Source organism: Notamacropus eugenii, chromosome 5 (assembly GCF_028372415.1).
Source record: "Notamacropus eugenii isolate mMacEug1 chromosome 5, mMacEug1.pri_v2, whole genome shotgun sequence".
Lineage (NCBI taxonomy): Eukaryota > Metazoa > Chordata > Mammalia > Diprotodontia > Macropodidae > Notamacropus > Notamacropus eugenii.
The window spans coordinates 343,276,834-343,300,500 of record NC_092876.1 but is presented as its reverse complement, the minus strand read 5'-3'; the positions used below and the strand labels follow the sequence as shown (position 1 = coordinate 343,300,500).

Here is a 23,667-nt window from a genome sequence, read left to right as displayed (position 1 = left end):
AGTGCAGGAGTCAGGAGGACCCAAATTCAAATCTCACTTCAGACACTTAACACTCACTAGCTGTGTGACCTTGGGCAAGTCACTTAAGCCCAATTGCCTCATCCTGGGTCATCTCCAGTCATCCTGGTGAATATGTGGTTACTGGATTCAGATGGCTCTGGAGGACAAGAGAGGCGGGTGACCTGCACAACCCTCCCTCACTCAAAACAAAGTTAAGTACAAGTCATGTCATCATTTCTCTGATGGCATGGTCTTCTTTGGCAACGAAGGATGAACACACACACAACCCTCCTCACTGATTTGGCAAACATTATGCCAACACTACTTGGTGTGTTCTCTTTATCTAATCCCAATAACTTAGCACAGATTCCTTGTGTGCAAGGAGAGGATCCTATTTGCCCTTGTATCTTCCTTCAGGCCTTAGTATATGAGGACATCAGTAAATATTTGCACTTGCTATGTAAGTCCCCCTCTCCAGCTTATTATATGACTATGCTAAGTTCACTTTCCCTCCATCACTGATCTCCCTCCACTTGCAGAGCTCACTGGAAAGGTTGTGGTTTAAAACATGAAGAGAGATCCCAGAAGCCCAGGGTCCAGGGCCTCTTTCCTACATTTGGTGGAATTTATTACCTTTAGAAGGCAAAGGCCACTGAACCACAGATAATGTTCTCTATTCTTCCCAGGGTCCTAAGGCCTTCCGATAGTAAGTGCACTGTTTAGAAAGGGGCATTCACTCTTTTAGGTCTCCAGGGCACCCACTCAATCCATTCTTGTTCACATAGTCAACTTTCTATAAAATTTGCCTGATGCATTATTGACACTGCAGTTTATCCAGAGCTGTTTTTGCTTTTGTTGTCAGTATTACCTCTTTCCAGCTGTGGCTACACGTAACTAATCTGGCCATTTCCCTGAATTGATGGGCCAGTTTAGTATAAAAATGCTCAAAATCACTTCTCCCAGAGTTATGGCCTCTGCCTACTCTTCTTCCAAATTCATTCCTTTATCCAAAAGTAATTGAAAGGGAGAGAAGTTGAATTTCCTCTCCTCATTTAGTCTCTGTCATCAAAAAGCATAATTTTATTTCCTATAGTGAGTAAGGATCCAGGCAGAAAGGAAGGTTAGAGAGATATAGGTCTTCTGAGGCTGCAGCTTGGTATTATCCATTCTCAGAATGCAATGGAGAGAAGGAGTTGAGCAAGGAGGTGGGCACAAGGAAGAGCTCCTCAGGAATTCAGTCTTCTGAGTATAATTTTAGTATTTTTTCAGAGGTACCATGAATTCTTAGCATTAGAAGATATAATAGCAAACTGGCTAGCCCCTTGCCATCCCCCATGAGGATATGGTAGGATAATGGCATCCTCAGACCCAGTGCTTATGTCAGGTCAGCTAGCGAAGTTTCAGTCACTTCCTATTTGCGAACTATGAAGATAATGTCCTGATTAACCAGCATATCCAGATCTACTGATAAAGTTTTCTAGTCAGCTGTAGATTACAAACAGGACATGGTCTGTATCCAGCTTTCTCAGCAGAAAAAAATGGACCAGAACAGGCCAAGAGACATACTTTGAAGAGTTAGCAGTTTAGCTCAGTGTTTCTTACCCTTGTGGATCACAGATGTGGAAACGGAGCTGCTAGGAGGCATTTCATCATTGGCTGAAGAAAACTGCTGAGGAATATACAGGAAACAGAAAGACAAAAAAGATTAAAATGGAATGGGAAGTTTCAGATACAAAGAAAGATGCAGGATCCAGTCTAGTTGCATTTCTGTGATTTTATTTTATGTTGTTAAACTTGTGTGTTGAGGTAAATTCAACTTGTGTTTCCCTTAATTTTTTTTCATTCTCATCTTCAGGAATTTGTTGATGTTGGTTTCCATCCACACAATAATAAAAATTTAAAGCTTGAGGGATAACATGGTGTAGTGGACAGAGAGCTGGCCTCAAAATCAGAAAGACTTGAGTTCAAATCTTGTCTCAGGCATATATGGTTGTGTGAATCTTGGAAGAAAGGAAGGAAGGAAGGAAACATTTATTAAGTGCTTGCACTGTGCTAAGCATTTACAAATACTATTTCAATTGATCCTAACAACACTGAGAGTTAAGTACTGCTGTTATCCTCATTTTACAGTTGAGGAAACTGAGGCATACAGCAGTTTAGTGACTTACTTGGGGTTCCATATCTAGTCTGAGGTTGGATTTGAACTCGGGTCTTTTTTTACTCCAAGCTCATCACTTTGATCCCTATATCAAGTAGCTGACTTCTTGAGTTGCAGAGAAGTTACCACCCTGAACTGAGAGAGGGAGTTTCCTTATCCCATACCAAAGAAAATCATAGGGTTATTCCCTATTTAAAGTTCACAAAGCACTTTTTGCCTCACTGCAACAAATGAGGTAAAGGTAATCCATAGTATTATCCACTTTTTGCAACTCAGAAAACTGAGGCTCACAGAGCCAAATTGGTTTCTGAAGGATGACAGAATTTAATAAGTATCAGAGCAAGGATTTGAACTCAGGTCTTCTGATTCTAAGGCCAGTGGTCTTTCTACAATCGATACCTCTTTACCTCAATAGAAGCTCTAGGTTTGAATATTCAACAGTATTCTCTGTTATTTGTCACCATCCTGTTCTGTCAATAACCCATACTGAAACTGAGAGGGATTTTTATTTTTACATTGTCACCTTTTCCCAGACTAAGAATTTGACATCTTTTTTGTACTGCACATTTGGTCAAGTTTCTCTATTTGTATTATATAGAAAGGCATTTCCTTTTCCTGGTATATTGTCATCGTTCAGTCATTTCAGTCATGTCTGACTCTTATTGACCCCATTTGGAGTTTTCTTGGTAAAGATACTGCAGTGGTTTGCCATTTTCTTCTCTAGCTCATTTAACAAGATTAAGTGACTTGCCCAAAGTCAACCAGTTAGTAACTGTCTGAGGCCAGAGTTGAACTCAAGAAGATGAGTCTCTCTGACTTCAGACCCAGCACTCTATTCACCATGCCACCTAGCTGCCCTTCCTGATATATAAGTAGAGAGCAAAATTGCTAATTTAGAATTTATTTGCTGGCCAAGTAAGACACTCCTATAATCCTTGCTGGGGAGGAAAGTGTGGGGAGCGGGTGTTTGCAGGCTGGATTGCTTGAGTCAGGAGTTCCAATATACAATCTATAAGATTTCAAGATACAAGCTAAAATCAATCAAGCATCTGTAGTAAGTCCAGCCCCAAGGTGATGAGTCTCGGGGAGCAGGGGGCCACCAGATTGCCGAGGGAGAGGTGAACCAGCTCAGGTCATAGGCAGAGAAGGTTAAAGCTTCAGTAATAGGAGCAGGCCTGTGAGTGGCTGGTGTAATCCCAACCTGTGTGACTCAGGGAGACCCAGTCTCAAAACAAAAACAAAGAACAAGTTTATAATTCATTCTCAGATCATAACCTTTGATAGCAACCATTAACTTTCTACGTAAAAGTAGATTAGGGCGAACTTGTATCTTGATAAAAAGCATAGCATGACTTGAGAATAATGGCTCACTTTTCCGTAGCACATTATAGCTTACAAAGTATTTTCCTCACAATAGCCCTGTGAGGTGGGCAGTACATGAATTGATGTTCAGGTTTTACATCATATGCAACTCTTTGTGACCCATGGACTTGTCTGTGGGGTTTTCATGGCAAAGGTACTAGAGTGGTTTGCCATTTCCTTTCCAATGTGTTCCTATTCTATAGCTGAGGAACTGAGGTAAATTGGAGTTAAGTAACTTGCCCAGAGTCACACAGTAAATGTCTGAGGTTGGATTTGAACTCGAGTCTTTCTGATTCCAAGTCCAGTGCTCTATCCATGGCATCACCTAGCTGACTTTAGTATAAGTATCAATATTAACATTTTATAGATGATGAAACCGAGGCACAAAGAAATAAGGTGATTTGCCCAAGTTCATACAGTTACTAAATGACATAGCCAAGAATCAAACTGAGGTCCTCTCATCCTGAATACAGTACTTTTTCTATAACACCATCAGTTAGCCTATTTTTCTCCTGTTAGCATCAGGACTAGCAAAGACCATATATCTCTACATAAATTTTTTTCTTCTATGTAATATATATGTATACATATATACATATATATATATGTGAGTGCCACACTCACAAAAAGATTACAAAATTTTCCAACATTCATGGCAGACCGCACATAACAATCTATTAGAGTCCTAGAAATTGAAAAAAGCAGTAGAAGTGTCTTCTGTGCTAGTGTTCATTCAGAAAATTCCTCACACACTCTCACTTCAAGTGTTGTAGAAGCTAAGGAAGCTAGGTGGTACAATGGGTATGACAGTGGAGGACTGGTTCAGACAGATCCTACCAAGCTAGAAAGCCTTTCGAGAAGCTAGGTGGCTCATAGAGTGCCAGGCCTGGAGTCAGGAAGACTCATCTTCCTGAGTTCAAATCCTCTCTCTTACTTAGACATTTATTAGCTGTGTGACCCTGGGCAAGTTACTTCACCCTGTATGCCTCAGTTTCTTTCTCTTTAAAATGAGCTGGAGAAGGAAATGGCAAAGCACTCCAGTATTTCTGCTGAGAAAACTCCAAATGGGGTCACAAAGAGTTGGGTACACTGAAATTGAATGAGCAACCAAAAATTCTAAAGGCAACATGGTATAGTTATAGGGTGCTGGGTTTGAAGATGTGGACTCAAATCCTACCCCTGACACCTACCTAGCCATGAGACCCTTGGTAATTCTCCCTGAACTTCAGTTTCCTCACCTGCAAAATTGGGATATAAATTAATTCGTATAAGTACTGACCTCCTGGAGTTGTAAAGAGGATCAAATGAGATGATGTACATAAAGCTTCAAGATGCTATTTAAATGTCAGTGTGGTTATAGAAGACCTTCAAAAATCAATGCCTACTTTATTTTCATATCAATTGCAGCTTGAGTCTAGAGATTTGATCTCATCTCTAGAACAACAAAATCTCTAGAACAGCTCTTCGTTCATGAGGGGGTATAGTTATACACACAGTTGATTTCAAAATCTTTTTAAAACTCTATAGATCCCAGCGTCAGTCTATTTCCCTTTTTCTGTTCATTTATTAAATCCATACTGTGTATGCACAGGGCAACTAGGTGGCTCCATAGTGCACAGAGTGCTGCCTAGAGCCAAGAAAGCTTATCTTCATGAATTCAAATCTAACACTTACCAAGCAGTGTGACCCTGGGCAAATCCCTTAACCCTGTTTGCCTCAGTTTCCTCATTTGTTAAATGAATTGGAGGAGGAGATGGCAAACCACTCCAGTATGTTTGTCAAGAAAACCCCAAATGAGATCAGGAAGAGTCTGACATGACTGAAAACATGACTGAACTGAAGTGAACAACTCTACTGGGTGATTGATGAGGTGCAAAACTTAGATTAGATACTAACTTCTCCATTAACTTGCTACCTGAGTATAGCAGATTATGCCTGGTTTCTTAGTTTACATCAAATCCAGTCCATCATTTTCTAGATGAAAAAACCCAGGCGTAAGAAAACAATACAGCTTCTTTAAAGGACAAATAGCCATAATTAGCACAGAACTTTACGTTATTTTCAAATATATTTTTCAAATGCATCTGAATTTTAGACATAAGCCTTTTCTCAGTTGAAGGCCAGTTTCATTACACTGATTGTCAGCAACCAGTATTCACAGCTTTGCTCTGTAAAGGGAACAAGCCCTTCTCACCTGATGTGAAGAAAAACTCTACTCAGAGCCATAACCAGCAGTTTTGACATTTGGTGCTGGGCAACATAAAGGTGTCCTGAAATTAACTTTTATATTTCATGATGTAAAAATAAATTAAGTAATTAAGATAAATTCATTTGAATAGGAGGAAATGTTAGTCATGATAGGAACTCAAGAAATAGAATCTCTGAGTTAGAAGGAACTTTGGAAGTAATCTGGTTCATCTCACAGGATTTGCTGTCCCATGACTTTTTTTTCCTCTACTAGAAAGGTCTCACCAAATTTCCCTGCCAAACACTGAACAGGAAGAAAACGTCACTTGCACTTGCTTGGGGGAAATGTCTCTGCTTGCAATGAGTGGGCAATAGAGAGAAAGGTTGGTCTTCATGGAAGGAGAAACCCTGAGGAAATGATAGGAAGGATTGTCTGGGAATTTATGGGAGAGAACAGGCCAGGTCCCACTCTCTTACAGCTGCTTTACCTTTCCTGATTTTCAGCTGATACTTACTTCCCTTCCCTCTGCTAAAGTAACTCATGAGTTAAATTTTTGCACCCTCTGAATTTTCCAATTTCTTGCTATCTTTATTTATTACTCTGATGACGCTTACATAAGAATAATATTAATATTGTGATCTCATGAGGCTGAATTCCTAGTCAGCGTGTTCTCATGATGTACATAATAGATGTTTAATAAATATCTGTTGAATTTAATTGAGTTGACCTTTTATGTGACACAGAAAATGTTGAATACTGAAAATCATCTCCAACATGGGTGATATATTTCTCAATGCTATGTTGACAAACAAATGGGATTCTTTGTTTCAACAAAATAGACTGGCTGTTCACGTTTTGGAATTCTTTTGGGAACAGGTAATAAGCAAGGATCTTTGACTGCTTCAACCTCCAGACCTGATGTCCTTTGGGTTTAGTATTTCAAGGAAGAAAGAACAAAGCCATCTTCATCTTAAGCTAATTATAAGATCTATTCCACAGGTAGAAATATTCCTTCAGATGTAAAGAACACAAGGAGACAAGGGCACATATTCTTCACTGGCATCCATTGAGTCTCTTTTGTCTGGTCAAGGGAAATTAAACTCCACATGTAACTGCTCCCAGAAGGCAGTTTCATCCTCTATACAATAGCTCAGTGTCTAGACTCGTAGGAGTGGGGAACCTTTGTCCTTGAGGCCTTCTATGTCCTTGGATGCAGCCTTTTCACTGAGTCCAAGTTTTACAGAACAAATCCTTCTATTTACCGGATTTGTTCTGTGAAATTTGGATTCAGTCAAAGGGCCACACTTGAGGACCCAAAGGGCTACATATGGCCTCGCGGCTGCAGGTTCTCCACCCCTGGTTCAGACAGTCACAGAGGTTAGAGATTATATGGTTATATACTGAGATAGATAAAGAAGGGTGAATGCTCCAATCTAGAGTAAACAAACCCCATATACCCTTGAATGATAAAAATAATCTCCGCTAATATAGTGTTTTAGGTTTGCAAAATGCTTTGATCACATTATCTCATTTGAGCCTTACAACAACTTCAGGTATCATTAATCCAATTTTACAAACAAGGAAGCTGATGTTTAGGAGAGGATAAATTGATGATTACTGTCAATCAGTTTTGAACCAAGGTCTTTTTTGTTCCAAGCCCAGAAGTCTATCCATTCCATTATGTTGTCTGTTAAGTATGTGTATTATGTATGGTGTGTAAGGTATTCAAGAAGGACTAGCACTTCTGGTGTGAACCCATTTCAGGGCTGCTCATCCACCTTTGGTGTCCATCTGGCACTCAACTCTTATCTGTGACTCCAAAAGGCTGTAGCAGATGAAGCAGCCACTCTCTGGTAATCATCTTGGCAGACAGGTTTCCAGTAACCAATATGCCTCAGATCTATTGGTGAGTTAGGGAGATGCCTACCCCAAGTATGTAAAGACTTCCCCCAGCAGAATAGGCAGATGAGATCACTTTGTTCCATTGGCCTTGAAGGTGGTTGAAGGTGTGGAGCACTTAGACCTTGGTCACGCATCAAAGACACCTAGGTAATCTACTACATCTAAGGCCATCACTAGTCATCTTGACTCTCATCTTGTCACTGGATTTTGATTATTCTGGGAGAGAGAGTGAGGATGATGACTGTGCAACTCTCTCATTTAAATCTGATTCACCTATGAGTCAGGACATCATCCCATGATATCATTGATCCTCTTGGAATATGAAGGACAAATAGGAACTATGGCATACATTATATCATAGATATCTAAACACAGAAGCTATCAGGAATCCTTTGGAGTCAGGAACTATGCTCATGAATGTTCTAGGTGACACAGTGAATAGATCTCTGGGCCTAGAGTCAGGAAGGCTTGAATTCAAATGTATCGTCAGACACTTACTAGATATGTGACCCTAGGAAAGTCACTTAACCACTGTCTGCTTTATTTGTAAAATGGGCTGATAATAGCACCTATCTTGAAGAGTTGTTATGAAGATCAAATGAAGTACTATTTGTAAAACACTTAATATGACCCCTGGCACATAGTAGGTGCTATGTAAATTCTAGGTGAAATTTGGGGTAATTACCCAAGTTTAGATTCAGTCAAAAGGCTCCACTTGAGGATCTAGAGGGCTGCATGTGACCTCCAGGTTGCTGGTTCCTTACCCCTGGTCTAGCCATTTCTAACAGTACTGGTAACACCTTTATCATGTTTATATATTTCCTTAAAAGAGCCCCAACTGAGAGTCTAGGGACCTGAGTTTTGATACTGGCTCTACCAATGATCTATTATGTGACCCTGGGTAAGTTGTATCTCTTCTCTGAGCTTCTCTGTCTGCACGTATCCAGTGAAGGGGCAGCTTAATGTAGTGAATCTAAATTCAGGAGGACCTGTGTTCAAATTCCAGCACTGTCTCTTACTATTTATGAAAGCTTAGGCAAGTCACATAACCTCTCCAAGTCTCATTTTCCTCTTTTGTAAAATGAATGGGTTCAACTAGATAAGCATTATTGTGAGTCACAGAAGGAGCCTGGCATAAAGAATACCAGTCCAGACCTATCTTAGAATTCATTCTTGCTAAGAATTTAATTGTTTGGTATGAACACTGAAAGCTTTCTTGAGTGAATTTTTGAGCTCCAGGGAATGTTAGGCTTCTTCCTCTGACCAGTTATATCCTCGTGATTAAAATTCCCCCATTGAAATGAAAATTCTCTATTACATAAAGTAAATAATCATCCCTATTCTTTAGTAAATATGGATTTTCATATATTTAAATAGTCTTTACTCTAAAATTGTCCATGTAAAAATCTATCCACCATTCATTGTAGAACCTATAAAACTTGCAAGAGCTTAAAAAATAATATTTAATGACAGAGAATGCATAGTCGTAATTAAAAAGTGTGGTGATATAAGTGCCACTAAAATGCTAGCTTCCTTCAAGGCTCCACTTGTGTCATCTTTCACAGGAAGTTTTTTCTTCTCCCTCTAGTTATCAATACTTTCTGCTTCTCAAATCATGATTATCTATTTACATGGTGCACCCCTTCAAAAGAATATGAGACCCTTGAGGAAAGACAGGGGTGTTTGTTTTCTCTTCAAAGTCTTATAACCCAGCTCTGTACCTTGCATGGAGTAGGCACTTAAAAAAAATGATTACTGGATTGATAAAAACAAAAGAATGTAGCCTCTTTGAGAGCAGAAATTGTTTTGTTTCCTATGTTTATTCCCAGCATCATCCTAGCACAATCCTTGACACATAGTAGGCATTTAATAGATGCTTGTTGATTTATCCAGGGATGCTTCTAGCCTTGAGACATGGTTCACTATCATTAAACTATCATCAATTGTTTCTAACTATGGTCAGAGGGAAGTTTCTCTGAAGAAGATCCAGGGGTTTCAGTGGATCTAAAGTTTAGTACGAACCAACAGAGATGTGGGCTATGGCAGCCAAAAAGAGTCAGTATGGGTTAATGGGTTGCATAAGGAGAGGTGTAGATTCTAGGAACAAAAAAATCAAACTTAGTTCATTTGAACTCCCAGATCTTCTAATAACAAAAAGTCAATACATAAGCCTGTATTAAATACCTACTATGTGCCAGGCACTTAGCACTGGAGATACAAAGAAAGCCATGTTTAAAAAACAGTCCCTGCTCTCATAAAAATATTTATAAATCTCTTTGCAAACCTTAAAGTGCTATTATACATGCTAGCTATAATTATATTAATTAATTTTTTTGTCCCTTCTCACACATAGAGGCCATCTAGTCCAACCCCATCACTTTATAGATGAAGTAATAGGCCTAAGGAGAATAAGAGACTTGCCTTAGGGACACACAGTATTAAGTAGGAGGGCCAGGATTTGAATCCAGGTTATCTGCTTCCAAAGACAGTGTTTTTCTCACTTTCTCATGTATTTTTCAGTAAATATTTGATTAGGTCCAGTTGTCCTTCCTTCCCCATGTCATCTGCTTGAAGAGCCGTTACAACTTTCTCACATAGTGTGTGGGCCTCTAAGGCAGCAGAGCAGACCACCACAGAAGCACCATGTATCTGTCCCATTTCTTATTCATTTGTTTCATCCTTCCGGTTTCCTCTGAAAGTACTCTGACAAAGCTAAGTTTCTCCCAAACTTTGTGCACGTTTGTTTTCTTCCTAACTGCATTTTGCTGTTTTGTGAGGTGAAAACTTCTCATAATACTGTCATCTTCCTCAATCATGTTTTGCAAGTCGGTTCATAAATTAAAAGAGCATTCCTCTTGGCTTCCGGGTCTGTCAACTTGGCAAAGAGACCAAATGTTTGCTGGCCAAGGTGATTTATGGACTTTTTTGGCCAACTCTTAGTAGTGACTATTACTTTAGTTAAGCTATTTAAAAAAAAGCTCATCATCAGTATCAATGTCTCTGTTTCTGTCCATTTTCCATTTTCCCAAATCAACAGCTTCTTTGAGAATAGGCTGGGTACCAAATAGTACAAAATGTCTTCTTTTCATCTTTACCCTTTCCTCAAATTTGATATTGATTTTAAGCTTTAGTCTTACCAGCCAATGATCTAACTACATACAGGGACTCGAATCTGAAATGACTGCTACAGCAGGAATCAATCCCTTAACATCTATCAACATAGAGTCAATTTAACTTTTTGTCACATTGCTTGATGTTTGCTGCATAGTTTCTTCCAAATTCCTTCTTGAAGAATGGACAAGTGGTATACAGAAGTCTTTGGCCTCTCATTGCTTAATCCTGATTCATATTTTCCATCTTTTTTGGCTAACACTCTATGGTTCCTTTTACCATGAAGTACCCACATATCATGACATTTGCTGACATCATTCTGAGGATCTTAAGTTCTTCCTAGAAATGCTCTACTTTATGAACCACTTAAACAAATGTATGTGCACATCTTTTTATTTATGTTCATTATACACACTAGAAGCTGAATAAAAATTCCCATGAAATGATGTTTTTGGTTGCCTTTTGAGACACAGTTACTAACCATTTAGACTGTACTTATTGTACTTGTACATAGTTGCTTTATGTTGTCCCCTGCTCCCCCATTAGAATGGGGGTTCTTTGGGAGAAGGGACTGTTGTGTGCCCTTCTTTGTATCTCCAGTGGTTAGCATAATGTCCATTTGGATGCAGTTTAGTTCCTTCAGTAACAAAAGAAGTCTATTGATTATTGAATAAAGATACAAGAGAATTAGCAGTTAAATCATGTATTCAAGGGTAAGTTCAGTGATAGAGGTTTAATAATGCATCCTGAACTACATGACTAGTCAACACCAAGTTTAACAATGGTCTCAAGACCAAGACCAAGGAAGCTGAACCATCTCCAAGATGGCAGAGTCCTCCTGGGTCCATACACCACCATGAATCTAATCTAATGTAATCTGTAGCCATGGTGATAGCAGACCAAAAAGATTAAAAAAATCTGCATGAGGTAAAAGAAGGGTTTTTTTTGTTCTGTTTATTTTTTGCCACAAATGGGGGGGGGGGGCACCCCAGTGGGATTATTTCTAGAAATAAGCAAGAAAGAAAGAATTTCTTTTGAAAGTTTGTCCAATTTTGTTTGCTTTCCCTATCTTAGTTTTCCATTGGTTATGTCTCCATGAAAGATTCCCTTTGAAGGATTTATGGAAAGATGTGGACAAAAATGCACAGAATGGAAAGATGTAAAAGGGTTTCAATCTGCTCCTGGAATTCCTAACCTGAGGAGATCTCAGATCCATCAAAGCCAGTTTTTTTATTTGTTTTGTTTTACAAATACTGACAGTGCTAAGACCATATATCACTTCTGTGGGTTTTACGGAAATGTACACAGAAGGAGCTGGCCATGGTTGATATCTGATTGTATCATTGTCTTCATACCCCACTGTTCATGAAGCCTTTGTAAAGAACATCAGGCACATGATGAGATGCACAGTACGTTACAAGCTATTTAGGTGGAGTTGGGGGAGATAGGTATGGAGTTAATGTCTAAGGTAATTGAAAGTTGACTGGTGTGACAGATGTGTGGTCAAAATACCCAGGCAGTTATATTATCCTGGAGCCACCACAGGATGTTAGATACTTAAATTCATGAGAGCTGTTCTACCATTAAAGTGCCTCATGTACAGGGATTATTACCCACTTGGGGCACAAAGCGAGAATGTTGTGCTTGAGGGCTGAATGAGTTCATTCTATGATAACAACCTAGGATAAAATTTATAACTCTCAATTTCCTGAAATTCTTGTCTGTAAGCATTTTACTATTTCAGGTTGCAAATCCTGTAATGCTAGAATGGAGAATCATCCCTAAGGTCCTTCCTAGTGCTAAAATTCTCTGATGCTATAATGTTGATGTAGTATGGATTATCACCTATTGAGTCTCATGAGTATTAGATATAATACTCTCTAGCTATAGAGAGAAGGATTCCCATTTGTCCTTTTTTCTAAGCAATTGTCTTTAACAGTAATATACAGATGCATGACTACTCATGTGTAACGTATATCAACTTGCTTGCCTTCTCAATGAGGGGATCAGGAGGAAGAAAGGGAGAGAATTTGGAGCTCAAAGTTTTAAAAATGAATGTTAAAAATTGTTTTTCCATTTAATTGGGGAAAAATAAAATACAAAACATTTTTTAAAAGTAACACACAAACATAAACAAAATTTTCCCTCCAATAGTATGTATGTTCAGTATTTTTTCTTTGTTTTAACAAAATCTTCGTGTCTGGAGTACAGATCTTATTTAAAGAGATTTGTGGTGCTCTGGGACCATCAGCAGTGATGAGAATGTGGAAATACTTTCTAGAAGATATTAAAGAACAAGAGACTGACTAGGAAACAATTTGCAGATTGCCTAAGTGGGAAGAAAAGTTGTGCTTTGCATAAGCCTGTATGATGCCATATTTTTTATCACTTTTTTCATTAATATGCATTTATTTCCTCTCCCTCCCAGCACTCAACTGAAAAAAAAATTGAAAAAGAAATGATCATTGTAACAAATATGCATAGTCAAACAAAACAAATATACACAGTCCAACAAAATAAATTCCCACAGTGACCAGGTCCAAAAATGTATGTCTTCATTCTGCATCTTAAGTCCATCACCTCTCTAGCAGAAAGTGGGAAGGAGGTTCCATCACTGGTCCTCCAGCATCGTGGCTAGTCATGGTGCTGATCAGAGTTCAGTGTTGTTTGCTCCTACAGTGTGGTTGTTATAATATAAATTGTTTTCCTGGCTCTGCTTACTTCACTCTGAATCAGTTCAGGCAAGTCTTCCTAGGTTTTCTGAAATTGGTCTCTTTATCATTTCTTACAGCATTATAGTATTCCATTACATGGATACACTATTATTGCTTTAGCCATTCTCCAATTGATGGGCACTCATTTAAAAATTTCCTGGTTTTTGACATTAGAAAAAGAGCTAGTATCAGTATTTTTATTCAAAATTTCTATATGGTGTAGGTCTCATTGTGGTATTAGCAGGTCAATAGGCATACACATTAGTGATTTCTGGGGCTTAGTTTCTAGTGATATTTCCAAAGAAATAAGATTCTTATTCAGAAAAAAGCTGACCTATGTCAGGTATATTTGGCAAATAGGAATCAGTCTTCTAAACATAGTCAGAAAAGAAGTATGCTTAAACTGTAGCTAGGAGACACAATGGATAGAGGGCAGAGTCTGGAGTCAAGGAGATTTCCTAGTTCAAATCCAGTCTCAGACTCATACTAGTTGTGTGACCCTAGGCAAGTCACTTCACCCAATTTGCCTCAGTTCCTTACCTGTAAAATGAGCTAGGGAATGAAATGACAAACCACTCCACTCTATTTGCCAAGAAAACCCCAGATGGGGTCACAAATGTGGACGTGACTGAAAAAAATGACTGAACAACAAAATGTGAGTCCAAAATATACACAGGCAGTATGTCTAAAAGTGATCTTCAGAGGATCATAGAATCCACACTGGAAGAGATTTTTATAAGTAATCTAGTGCAATCTAGAGGACGAAACTGAGGCCCAGAGGTGTTATGTGACTTGTCAAAGGTCACAAGATAATTAGAGGCAGTGCTTGAGCCAAGGTCCTCTGACTCCAAACTCAGTATATTTTGCATTGAATCACACTGCCTCCCTAATACTTCAGTGATCTTTGATTTCATCAATGTGAGATCTCTTTCCATCAATACAGCCACAGCTTTTATGAGTTGCTATGGATAACAAAAGCTATCAACTAGTGACCAGGTTCCTGATGACAAGCCCAAACTCAATTGTTTAGGCTGGGCCTTGCTTGACAAGCACAGCTCATCACCCAGCATGTAATGGAAGTCTTTACAGCTTCATATGTCCTGTCAGGGTTTATACTAACACTGACCTAGCTTTTCAGAACCTGCATACGTGATGGAAAGCAATTTGGGGCTTTATGCCAAAAGTCACTTAAATGCACCTGTCTTTTCTCACCTAGAGACACCATGAGTAGACCTATGCTCCCAAAGAAATTGGAGAAAGAAGAAAAGATTCTATGTGTACAAAAATATTTGGGGCAGCTTTTTTGTAGTGGCAAAGACCTGGAAACTAGGGGGGTGGGGTGCTTGTCAGTTAGGGAATGAATGAACAAATTATGGTATATTAATGTAACAGAATACGATTGTGTTGTGAGAAATGAGGAAATAGTTAATTTCCAAGGAAACTGAGGAGATCTCTGTGAACTGATACAGTCTAGGTACCATGCTTGGTATATAGTAGATGCCTAATAAATGTTTGATGATTGGTTGGTCCCCTTTCTGCTTGAACATTGCTAGTGAAAGAGAGCTACCTTAAAAGGAAACTCATTTCATTTTCAGAAAGTTCTAATTGTTAGAATGTTCTCCCTAACCTTAAATTTAACTCTGTCACTTTTACTCTTCTGCCTTCTCAAACCACATAGAAGCACAGCCCTCCTTCACTCAAAACAAAGTCAAGTGCAAGTCATGTCATCATTTTTCTGATGGCATGGTTTCCTTTGGCAATGAAGGACAAACATGAGAATAAGTCTAATCTCTCTCCAGATTATAGGCCTTCAACTATATGAAACCAGAAATTTATTATTACCTAGCCTTCTCTTTTCTGTGCTAAATATTCGCAGTTCTTTCAACTGTTTCTCAAATAGCATGGTTTGAGGATCCCTTACAAGTCTAGTTGTGCTCTTTGTTACCTCCTCCAGCTTGTCATTATCTCTGATAATTAGTAATGCCTAAACTTGAATGAGGGACAGTTAGATGATACACTGGATAGATAGATTACTGCCCTGGAGTTAAGAAGATCTGAGTTCAAATGTGACTCAGATTCTTCCTAGTTATGTGACCCTGGTCACTTACCTCCTATTTGCTTTGATTCTTTATCTGTAAAATGGGGGGTAGGGAGAGAGGGTGGCGCGGCATCTCTAGTTGTCCTGATCTACATCTGGTTACTGAATCCATATGGCTCTAGAGGAGTAAGTAAGGCTGGTGACTTTGTACAGCCCTCCCTCACTTAACCTTAACTCATTTGCTAGTCATGGATTCACTTTCCTGATGTCATGGTCCTCTTCAAGAATGAAAGACAAACAACAAAATGAGGACATACTGGAGAAGGAAATGGGAAACTACTCCAGGATCTTTGCCAAGAAAACCCCATGGACAAAATCCAAGGAGTCATGAAGAGTTAGACACAATTGAATGACTGAACAGCAATGAATGAAGTACTCTTAATGTCTTTGATATTTACTAACTATGGGACCATTAGCAAGTCATTTAACTTGTCTGAGACTCAGTTTTTATTATTATTAATGGCCAGACCAAGTTGAAATAGAATTTCCCTCATTCTGGAAATCATTTTCTCATTAATGTAGCATAAAATTATGTGTTTTCTTGGCAGTTATTTCAATCAAACCATTGACTCACTGCATTTGTAGCAGCCGAAACTGTCCAGGCCTTTTGATGTGAGTTGCTGTTAAGCCACATGTTCTCCATCCTATGCTTCTGAAATTGATTTTTATTAACCCAATACAGAACTTTGCATTTGTCATCATTCAATCTCATCTTTTCAGACTGAGTCCATCATTCCAACTTTTCAGAACTTCTTATCTTGATTTTATCTTCTATCTTTTAGCTATTCCTTCCAATTCTGAATTATCAGTAGATTTGATAAGAACGCCCTCTGTGCCCTTGTTCAATGGATAAAAACAGGACTGAGGGCATAGCTCTGAAGTGTACCTTTACAGGTTTCTCTCCAGGCCAATCTATTAATCATCAGTATTTGGGGAAACCCATATTTCTCCATCTTGTCCATGAAGCAATCATGTGTTATTTTTTAAAAAGCCTTTCTTGAATTCAAACGTATCATGTATGTAGCATTTCTTTGATCCACTGTACTGGTAAACTCATTTTTTTTTAGCTATAAGTACCTTTGAAATCTTTGAGCAGAATTGGCTGCACACCTACCCCAAATTTAGAGTATCTCTCAATGTCCCTCCATTTCATTTTATAAGTGAGGAACCTAATGCCTAGAGATATGAATAGCACTAGATTTGTAAACAAAAGATGTTCTGGATCCTGGCTCTACTTGTGTCAGCTTGTTCATTTGTAAAATAAATGGTAGATTAAATGACCTCTAAGATCTCTTCTGGGTCTAAATCACTTGCTTAAGATCACACAGCTACTCAGTCAAATCTGGGACCCCAGCTCTGCCTTCTGACTCCTAGTCTAGTGTTCATACACTAAGCCATGGTAATGCCCAAAGGCATCTCGGAAATAGGGTGAAAAACTGACTTTAGGAGACTGATAAAGATAACTGAATAAGAGGAAGCAGGGAAGTTCAATGATCTCCCATAACTGCTCCAACAAAGACTGAGGAAGAATACTAGATTCAGTTGTTGTAGTTTAGTCATTTTCAGTCGTGTATGGCTGTTTATGACCATGTTTACAGTGTTTTGGCAAAGCTACTGAAGTGGTTTGTCATTTCCTTCTCTGGATATTTTTTAAAGTTGAGGAAACTGAGGCAAACAGCGTTGAGTGACTTACTAAGGATCATGTAGCTTGTCAGTGTCTGAGATGGATTTGAGCTCAGGTCTTCCTGACTCCAGACTTGACACTATCCACTGTACCACCTAGCTGCCCCAGATTGAGTACTGAACAGAAAATTCAAGAAGAAACTACAGTGTCATTTTTCAAGCCCCATTTAGAACAAGAGACAACCAAAAGCCTACAGCAAGGAGATTAAGTCTGAGAGGTCTGTGCAAAATCTCCCAACAAGGGGACTGGGCATGGGTCTGTGGCTGTGTATGAGGCAGGGGAAATGATAAGGAGCAAGCTGTCAGCTTCACCATCTTGACCTGTCATCTGGAGGTCATCGTGGTCTAAGCCTGGGGCTTTCAGCTGAATGACAAGGGCAGGGACTATATACCGGTAGTGAACCTATCACTCTGTCACCCTGGTCCTAGAACAAGCTCTTGAATTTAGCCTTCAGATCTGGTATGAGTCTACAACTGAGTAACCAGGACAAGGATTATGGACCATTGGTGAACCTACAACTCTCTTACTCTGAACCTGTATATACAATAGAGAGATTTTCTATAATATCCAAGTTTGTAAATAACATATCTATGTGAGAACCCCTTGAAACTTGTGAAGTCAAGAATCACAGGATCTCAGAAATAGAAAAGACCTTATAGCTCAGATTCAATTCAGCTCTGACTCTGTCTAGCTGAGATTCTATCTGGCACACTTGTCAATATAAGCATCACAAATAGTTAGGCTTCTTAAGAGTCAACCCAATATGGCAAATCTTTAATAGAATTTGTTTTACTTTGGCTGAAAAAAAAAAGAAAATAGAGGAAACTGACACATAGGCCACATAGAAACTACATGGCAGAAGTAGGATTAGAAACCAGATTCTCTGAGCCCTGATCCAATGCTCCTTTCCTTATGCCCTGCTGCCTTAACTTCCTCATTAATCAAATTCTTTGGGGGACTGGGGAGAAGGTGACTATATGCTAGAACAGTAGAATTGGAATCAGAAGACTTGGGTTCACAAATCAGCTCCAACAACTCATTGGTGTCATGACTTTGGGCAAGTTATTTAATCTTTCTAAGCTTCACAGAATCTCAAAACCTAAGACCTGGAACTCCTCATTGACAAAAATGAGATAACACTAAATCTATCCTCACAAGGTTGTTTTGAACGCACTACATAAATATGAGCTATTCTTATTTTATTTACTAAATTATTAACTTCCTGAGGGGAGAGGTCATCTCTTATTCAAATTTTATCTATTCCCCACAGTTCTCTACACATATGCATGCATGCATACATATACACATATGCATACACCCATACCCCAAATAAATATATGATACATTAAAAAACCAGTCAATTCAATGAAGAAAAAAATATCACTCAAGCATTTTCCAAGCACTGACCAAACAGTTGTCATGTAGCCACAATACCCATGTCAATATCTGTGTACACATTCACACATTTTCACCCTCTTGTATAAATAAGACAGCTAATTGACAGTGTCAAGAAGGTTAGATTTTTGGTCAAAAAGACCCAAGTTCAAATTCTATCTCAAATGTTTAATAGCTGTGTTACTCTGGATAAATCACTTAACCTCTCTCAGTCTGTTTCCTCATCTGTAAAGTGGGGGTGATGGTAGCATCAACCACACAAGAGTGTTATGAGGATCAAATAAGATAATATATATGTGAAGTTCTTTACAAACCTGAAAGTGCTGCATAAATGTAGCTGTGATTATTATAAGGGCAGCTGAGTAGTGCAATGAATAGAGCAGCAGTTCTGGAGTTAAGAAGGTCTGAGTTCAAATCCAGCTTCAGACACTACATCATTTCACCCCTTTGCGTCAGTTTCCTCATCTGTAAAATGAGCTGGAAAAGGAAATGGAAAGCTACTCCAGTATCTTTGCCAGGAAAACTTTCCCAAAAGGAGTCATAAAGAATCAGACACAACCGAAAAGACCGAGCAAAAATTATTACAAGAGCAACACAATACTGGAAAAACTATATATGGAATGACACAAAATGAGGTGGGTTTTTTGCTCATATTTTGGCTTGTGCTGCCACTATGCAAGCCCCACTCCCAAATCAATTTTCTTTCATCTTGTGTGCTCTTAAAATCAGCACCAAAGAGTTAATGGGGGAGATGGAAGGATATGGGAGGGAATGAAACAGATTATTGATCATTGAAAAATTAAAGATTTTAAGATAAAGCCTAGGATATACATCAGAAGAAAATTTATTTTGAATTAAACCAGCACCAAACCCCTTCCTAGGCTAATACAATTCATTTTTTTCCTTTTCATGCTTAAGGTGCCATTTTCCAACTGCAGCAGAGACTGCTTGGCAGGAACCAGGAAAGGAATCATTGAGGGGGAGCCCACTTGTTGCTTTGAATGCGTGGAATGTCCCGATGGCGAATACAGTGATGAAACAGGTAAGAGAAAGAATCTTGTCCTACATGATTAAAGGTTTGAATGAAAGCTCTCTGAGGCTTACCTTGGGGACTAGCATGAGTAAATGAAGCCCCTTACTAGGGTGGAATTGTTTTGGTTTTTATTTTATCAACTAATAACTCTTGAGATGTGTAAACACCCTCCATCTAAGGATGTGTAAGCATCCTCCATCTACCCACATCAACAATTTACAACCTTAGAGAATTGTCTGGGGTCACTCAAAAGTTGCGACTTGTTCATAGTCACACAACTAGCATGTTATCAGAAGCAGAATTTGCACCCAGGTCTTCCTGATTCCACCGTCAGCCTGCTCTGCATCTACTATGCCCTGCTGCCTCTTTGGGGGAAGATAATAGTACTCTGATTCATTAATTCACCAAATATATATTAAGTGACTACTACGTATATGAATAAATAAAAAAAGAATTTATTAAATACTTAATATGTGTGTCAAGTTTCATGATGGCATACTTACATGGGTTCTGGATAATGGATAATGTTTTCACACTTTCCCAGACACTGGTGGAGTGACTTGCTCCCATAAGTATGATGTTTTCAGAAGCCTTTAATGAGGATGAAAATGGCATCAGGTCAGCTCCTATACTGATGGTAAATTCTTCAACTTGGAAAGGCCACAAGCCAAGACTAAAGTGGAGGCAGTTAGTACATAACTTTTTGTTTGCAGATGATTGTGCACTCAATGCAACCTCTGAGGTTGAGATGCAACGAAGGATCAATTCTCTGCCACTTGTGTTAATTTTGGCCTAACATTTAACACAAAAAACCCCCCAAAACACAGGTGCTCCATCAGCCAGCACCACACCATCCATATATGGAGCCATCACTTATAGCAAATGGAGAAATTTTGAATGCAGTGATAATGGGATTGATACATGCATTGCCAGAGCTAGCTCAGTGTTTGGGAGGCTTTGCAGGAAAGTGTGGGAGAGAAGAGGTATTAGAGTGAATGCCAAACTGAAGATCTCCAGAGCCCTTGAGCTGATCTCATTGACTGTGAAACCTGGATAGTATGCAGCACCATGCCAGGAAACTGAATGACTTCTATTTGAATTATCTTAGGAAGATTCTGAAGATCACCTGGTAAGATAAGGTACAGGACACTAAGGTCCTTTCTTGAGCTGAACTGCCAAACATTCAACTACAGAGAGGGCAACTCCAATGGGCTGGCTGTGTTCAAATTCCAAACGTCTGTCTGCCTAAAGACTGTTTTATGGAGAACTCACACAAGGCAAGTGCTCACGCGAAGGTCAGAAGAAGTGATACAAACACACTCTCAAAGTCTCTCTGAAGCATTTTGGAATCGATTGTGAGACATGGGAGACATTAGTACAGGACTACCCAACATGGTGTGTCCACATCAAAGACGGTGCTATGCTATATGAGCAAAATAGAATTGAAGTAGTTCAAAACAAACAAAAGATGCACAAATCTAGAGACATCTCTACTCTAAATGTTCATATGGACTCCATGTGCCTGACTTGTGATAGAACCTTCCTTCCAAGCTCTTACTGGTCTGATCAGCCACAGTTGTACACACTGGACCTTGACCCCAACATAGTGATGTCATTTTGGTCCTCTTTGAGCACAAAGGAGAACAACCAACCAATATGTGCCAGGCATAGCATTAAGCCCTGAGGTTAGAAATACAAAAAGCAAGAGTGTCCCTGTCCTCAAAGAGCTTCCATTCTAATAGAAGACAAAATAAATAGGGAAATGGTGGCCAGGGAGAGTGTTATGGGCAGGGGGACAGCCTCAGGGATGGTGATTAGGGTCATAAGGCAAATGATTGACATGTGCTTTCTAGGAATAGTAGCTTGGATTTGTTCACTATTCCAAGAGTTGCAGGAAGGAAAGTGGGGAGAAATGTGCTTAGAGGTATGACATTTAAGGACATAAAGACTTGTAAGACAATCCCTGCACTTGAAAAGCATAGGCTGCTTTTTTTTATTAAGCCTAATTTTCTTCTCAGTCTAATTTCTTGCAGATTCTGGTTACATTGATGTGGATTTGACTGGCCAGAATTACCATGTACAGCCCTTTGGAATCTACTTCTCCAGTGCTCAGGTTGGCAGAGTCTGGCATGGGACCAGGAATGTTCTCCTCATGGTATTATGGGTTCATAGCTGTAAAGGTGTAAGGGACCTTAGAGGTCACTGAATCCAAGACTCAGAGCAAGAGAGGTTACCCAGATTCACACAGCTAGTAAATGTGATACAGCATTTGAAATCAGATATTCCTGATTCCAGGTCTAGAACTCCCTAGTAAATTGGTTGTCTTGAGTTACCTCACTTTTCATTGACTGCTTTGGAAAACCTTTCTTCATTCTCTTACAAATGCTCTTCCCTATCTGGACCCCAAAACTCTTTTGGACTTAGGTCACCTCACCTTTCTCCTAGAGGCTATGCTCTGGCACTCTTAGAAATTGCTTGCTCTTTCACACGTTATCTCCATTCTGCCTACTGCCCCAGAGACAATTTTGTAAACTGGATCTTCTGCTGATAACTACATCTTCCACCCATGGCTTGTGACTACATGACCTGAGCACACTTTTCTTCCAGTCCTTCCCTTTTTGCTATGTGGTTGCTTCCATGAAGACTATCAAGTTTTCTACTTCTAAACCAGTGCTCCCATGTGGGCCCACCCCTATTTCCCCACCTTTGGCTAGGCTAAACCCAACCCAAGGGTAAATAGAGACTAGAGACCATTTTCATATCCTTAGCTTTCATACCTCAAAGTGGTGAATCACAAGACTCTCTTGAGCCCTTACCCTGAGGGGGTCAATCCTAAAGGCATATGGTTATAATAATTACAAGGATGAAAATACCATAGATAGGTAGATAGAGAGCATTAGCAACATATTATCTCTTCCTCTAGTAACTGAGTAGAGTGGCTTCACCTCACACCAACCTGAGGGATTCAGTTCAATTTTCATTTCAATTCAACATTTTTTTAAGTACTTACTATGAACTTTGACAGGTTCTACCAAGATGGGAAGGCTTTGAATATGGGTTAGGTGACCGACTGTCACCTAAAGACCAACCAGTCTAAGAGTAGAGAAAATCTTTACCAGAAGGTTAGCCACAAGGTAGGTCTTCTGTTGGGGTGGGGCCGAGGAAACCATGTACTAAGGTCCATAAGGTTACATTGTGCATTGGTGGTCCTTTCAGTCTTTAGAAGTTTTGAAGTAAGAATCACTGGACGTGGGTTAACAAAGATTTCATAGGCCTGATAAAAATTTTGCTAAATCTATTTGCAACTGAAGACCTGGTTTCAAATCTTGCCTCAGAACATTTACCAACTGTGTAACCTTGAGCAAGTCATTTAAACTCTCTGGGGCTCTGTTTCTTCATCTGTTAAATGGGGTATGGCTTGATGACTTTCAAGGTCCCTTATAGCTCTAAATCTGTGAGCCTAGGAAGGCTGTATTAAAGTTCTGAGGCAGAAAACTAAGGAATAGATCCGATTATAGTGGAAACTGCTCCTGATTCATTTTGGCTGTTTATAAAACAGAAATCAATCTTCTAAAAAAGAAATAAGGGAGGCAAAGCCAAGATGGCATAAGGGTAGGAAATAGTGAGCAAGCTAAAACAAACAAAAAGAAACTCCACGTAGATTTAGAAAATGAACCAGACCAAATCCTGATAAAAAAAAAAAAGTCCTGAATAAGTCACTGGGATAATTTTTTCCAGACCAGGTTGTCATTTGGAGACAGAAAATACAGACTCTGGGGGTGGGTCTAGTCAGTCACAAACTGCCCAGGAATGTTCTAGTGCCCAGAAAGAAACTGTGAACAGGGACTAGAAGAGTTCTCAGATCCAGGGTGCTGCAGGGGTGGGAGAACAGATGCCCCGTGGCAGCTTTGGCTCCCACTACCAAGTTGTGATTTATAGATTCAGGATGAACTAAGAAGGAGACCTTCCCCTCAGGGTGAGATTCCCAGGTAGGAAGGCTCTGAGGGATATACAAAGAAAGG

The 23,667-nt window shown here is 39.3% G+C and overlaps 1 protein-coding gene across 2 annotated transcripts in view; it reads left to right on the top strand.

Annotated features, from left to right (window-relative positions):
- CASR (calcium sensing receptor) overlaps window positions 1-23,667 on the top strand; it is a 152,882-nt gene that overhangs the window by 123,053 nt on the left and 6,162 nt on the right. For both annotated transcript variants that reach the window (XM_072613824.1, XM_072613823.1), the window contains one exon: window positions 19,531-19,654. In XM_072613824.1, the coding sequence (XP_072469925.1) occupies window positions 19,531-19,654 (124 nt within the window). The remainder of the gene's footprint in view (window positions 1-19,530; window positions 19,655-23,667) is intronic.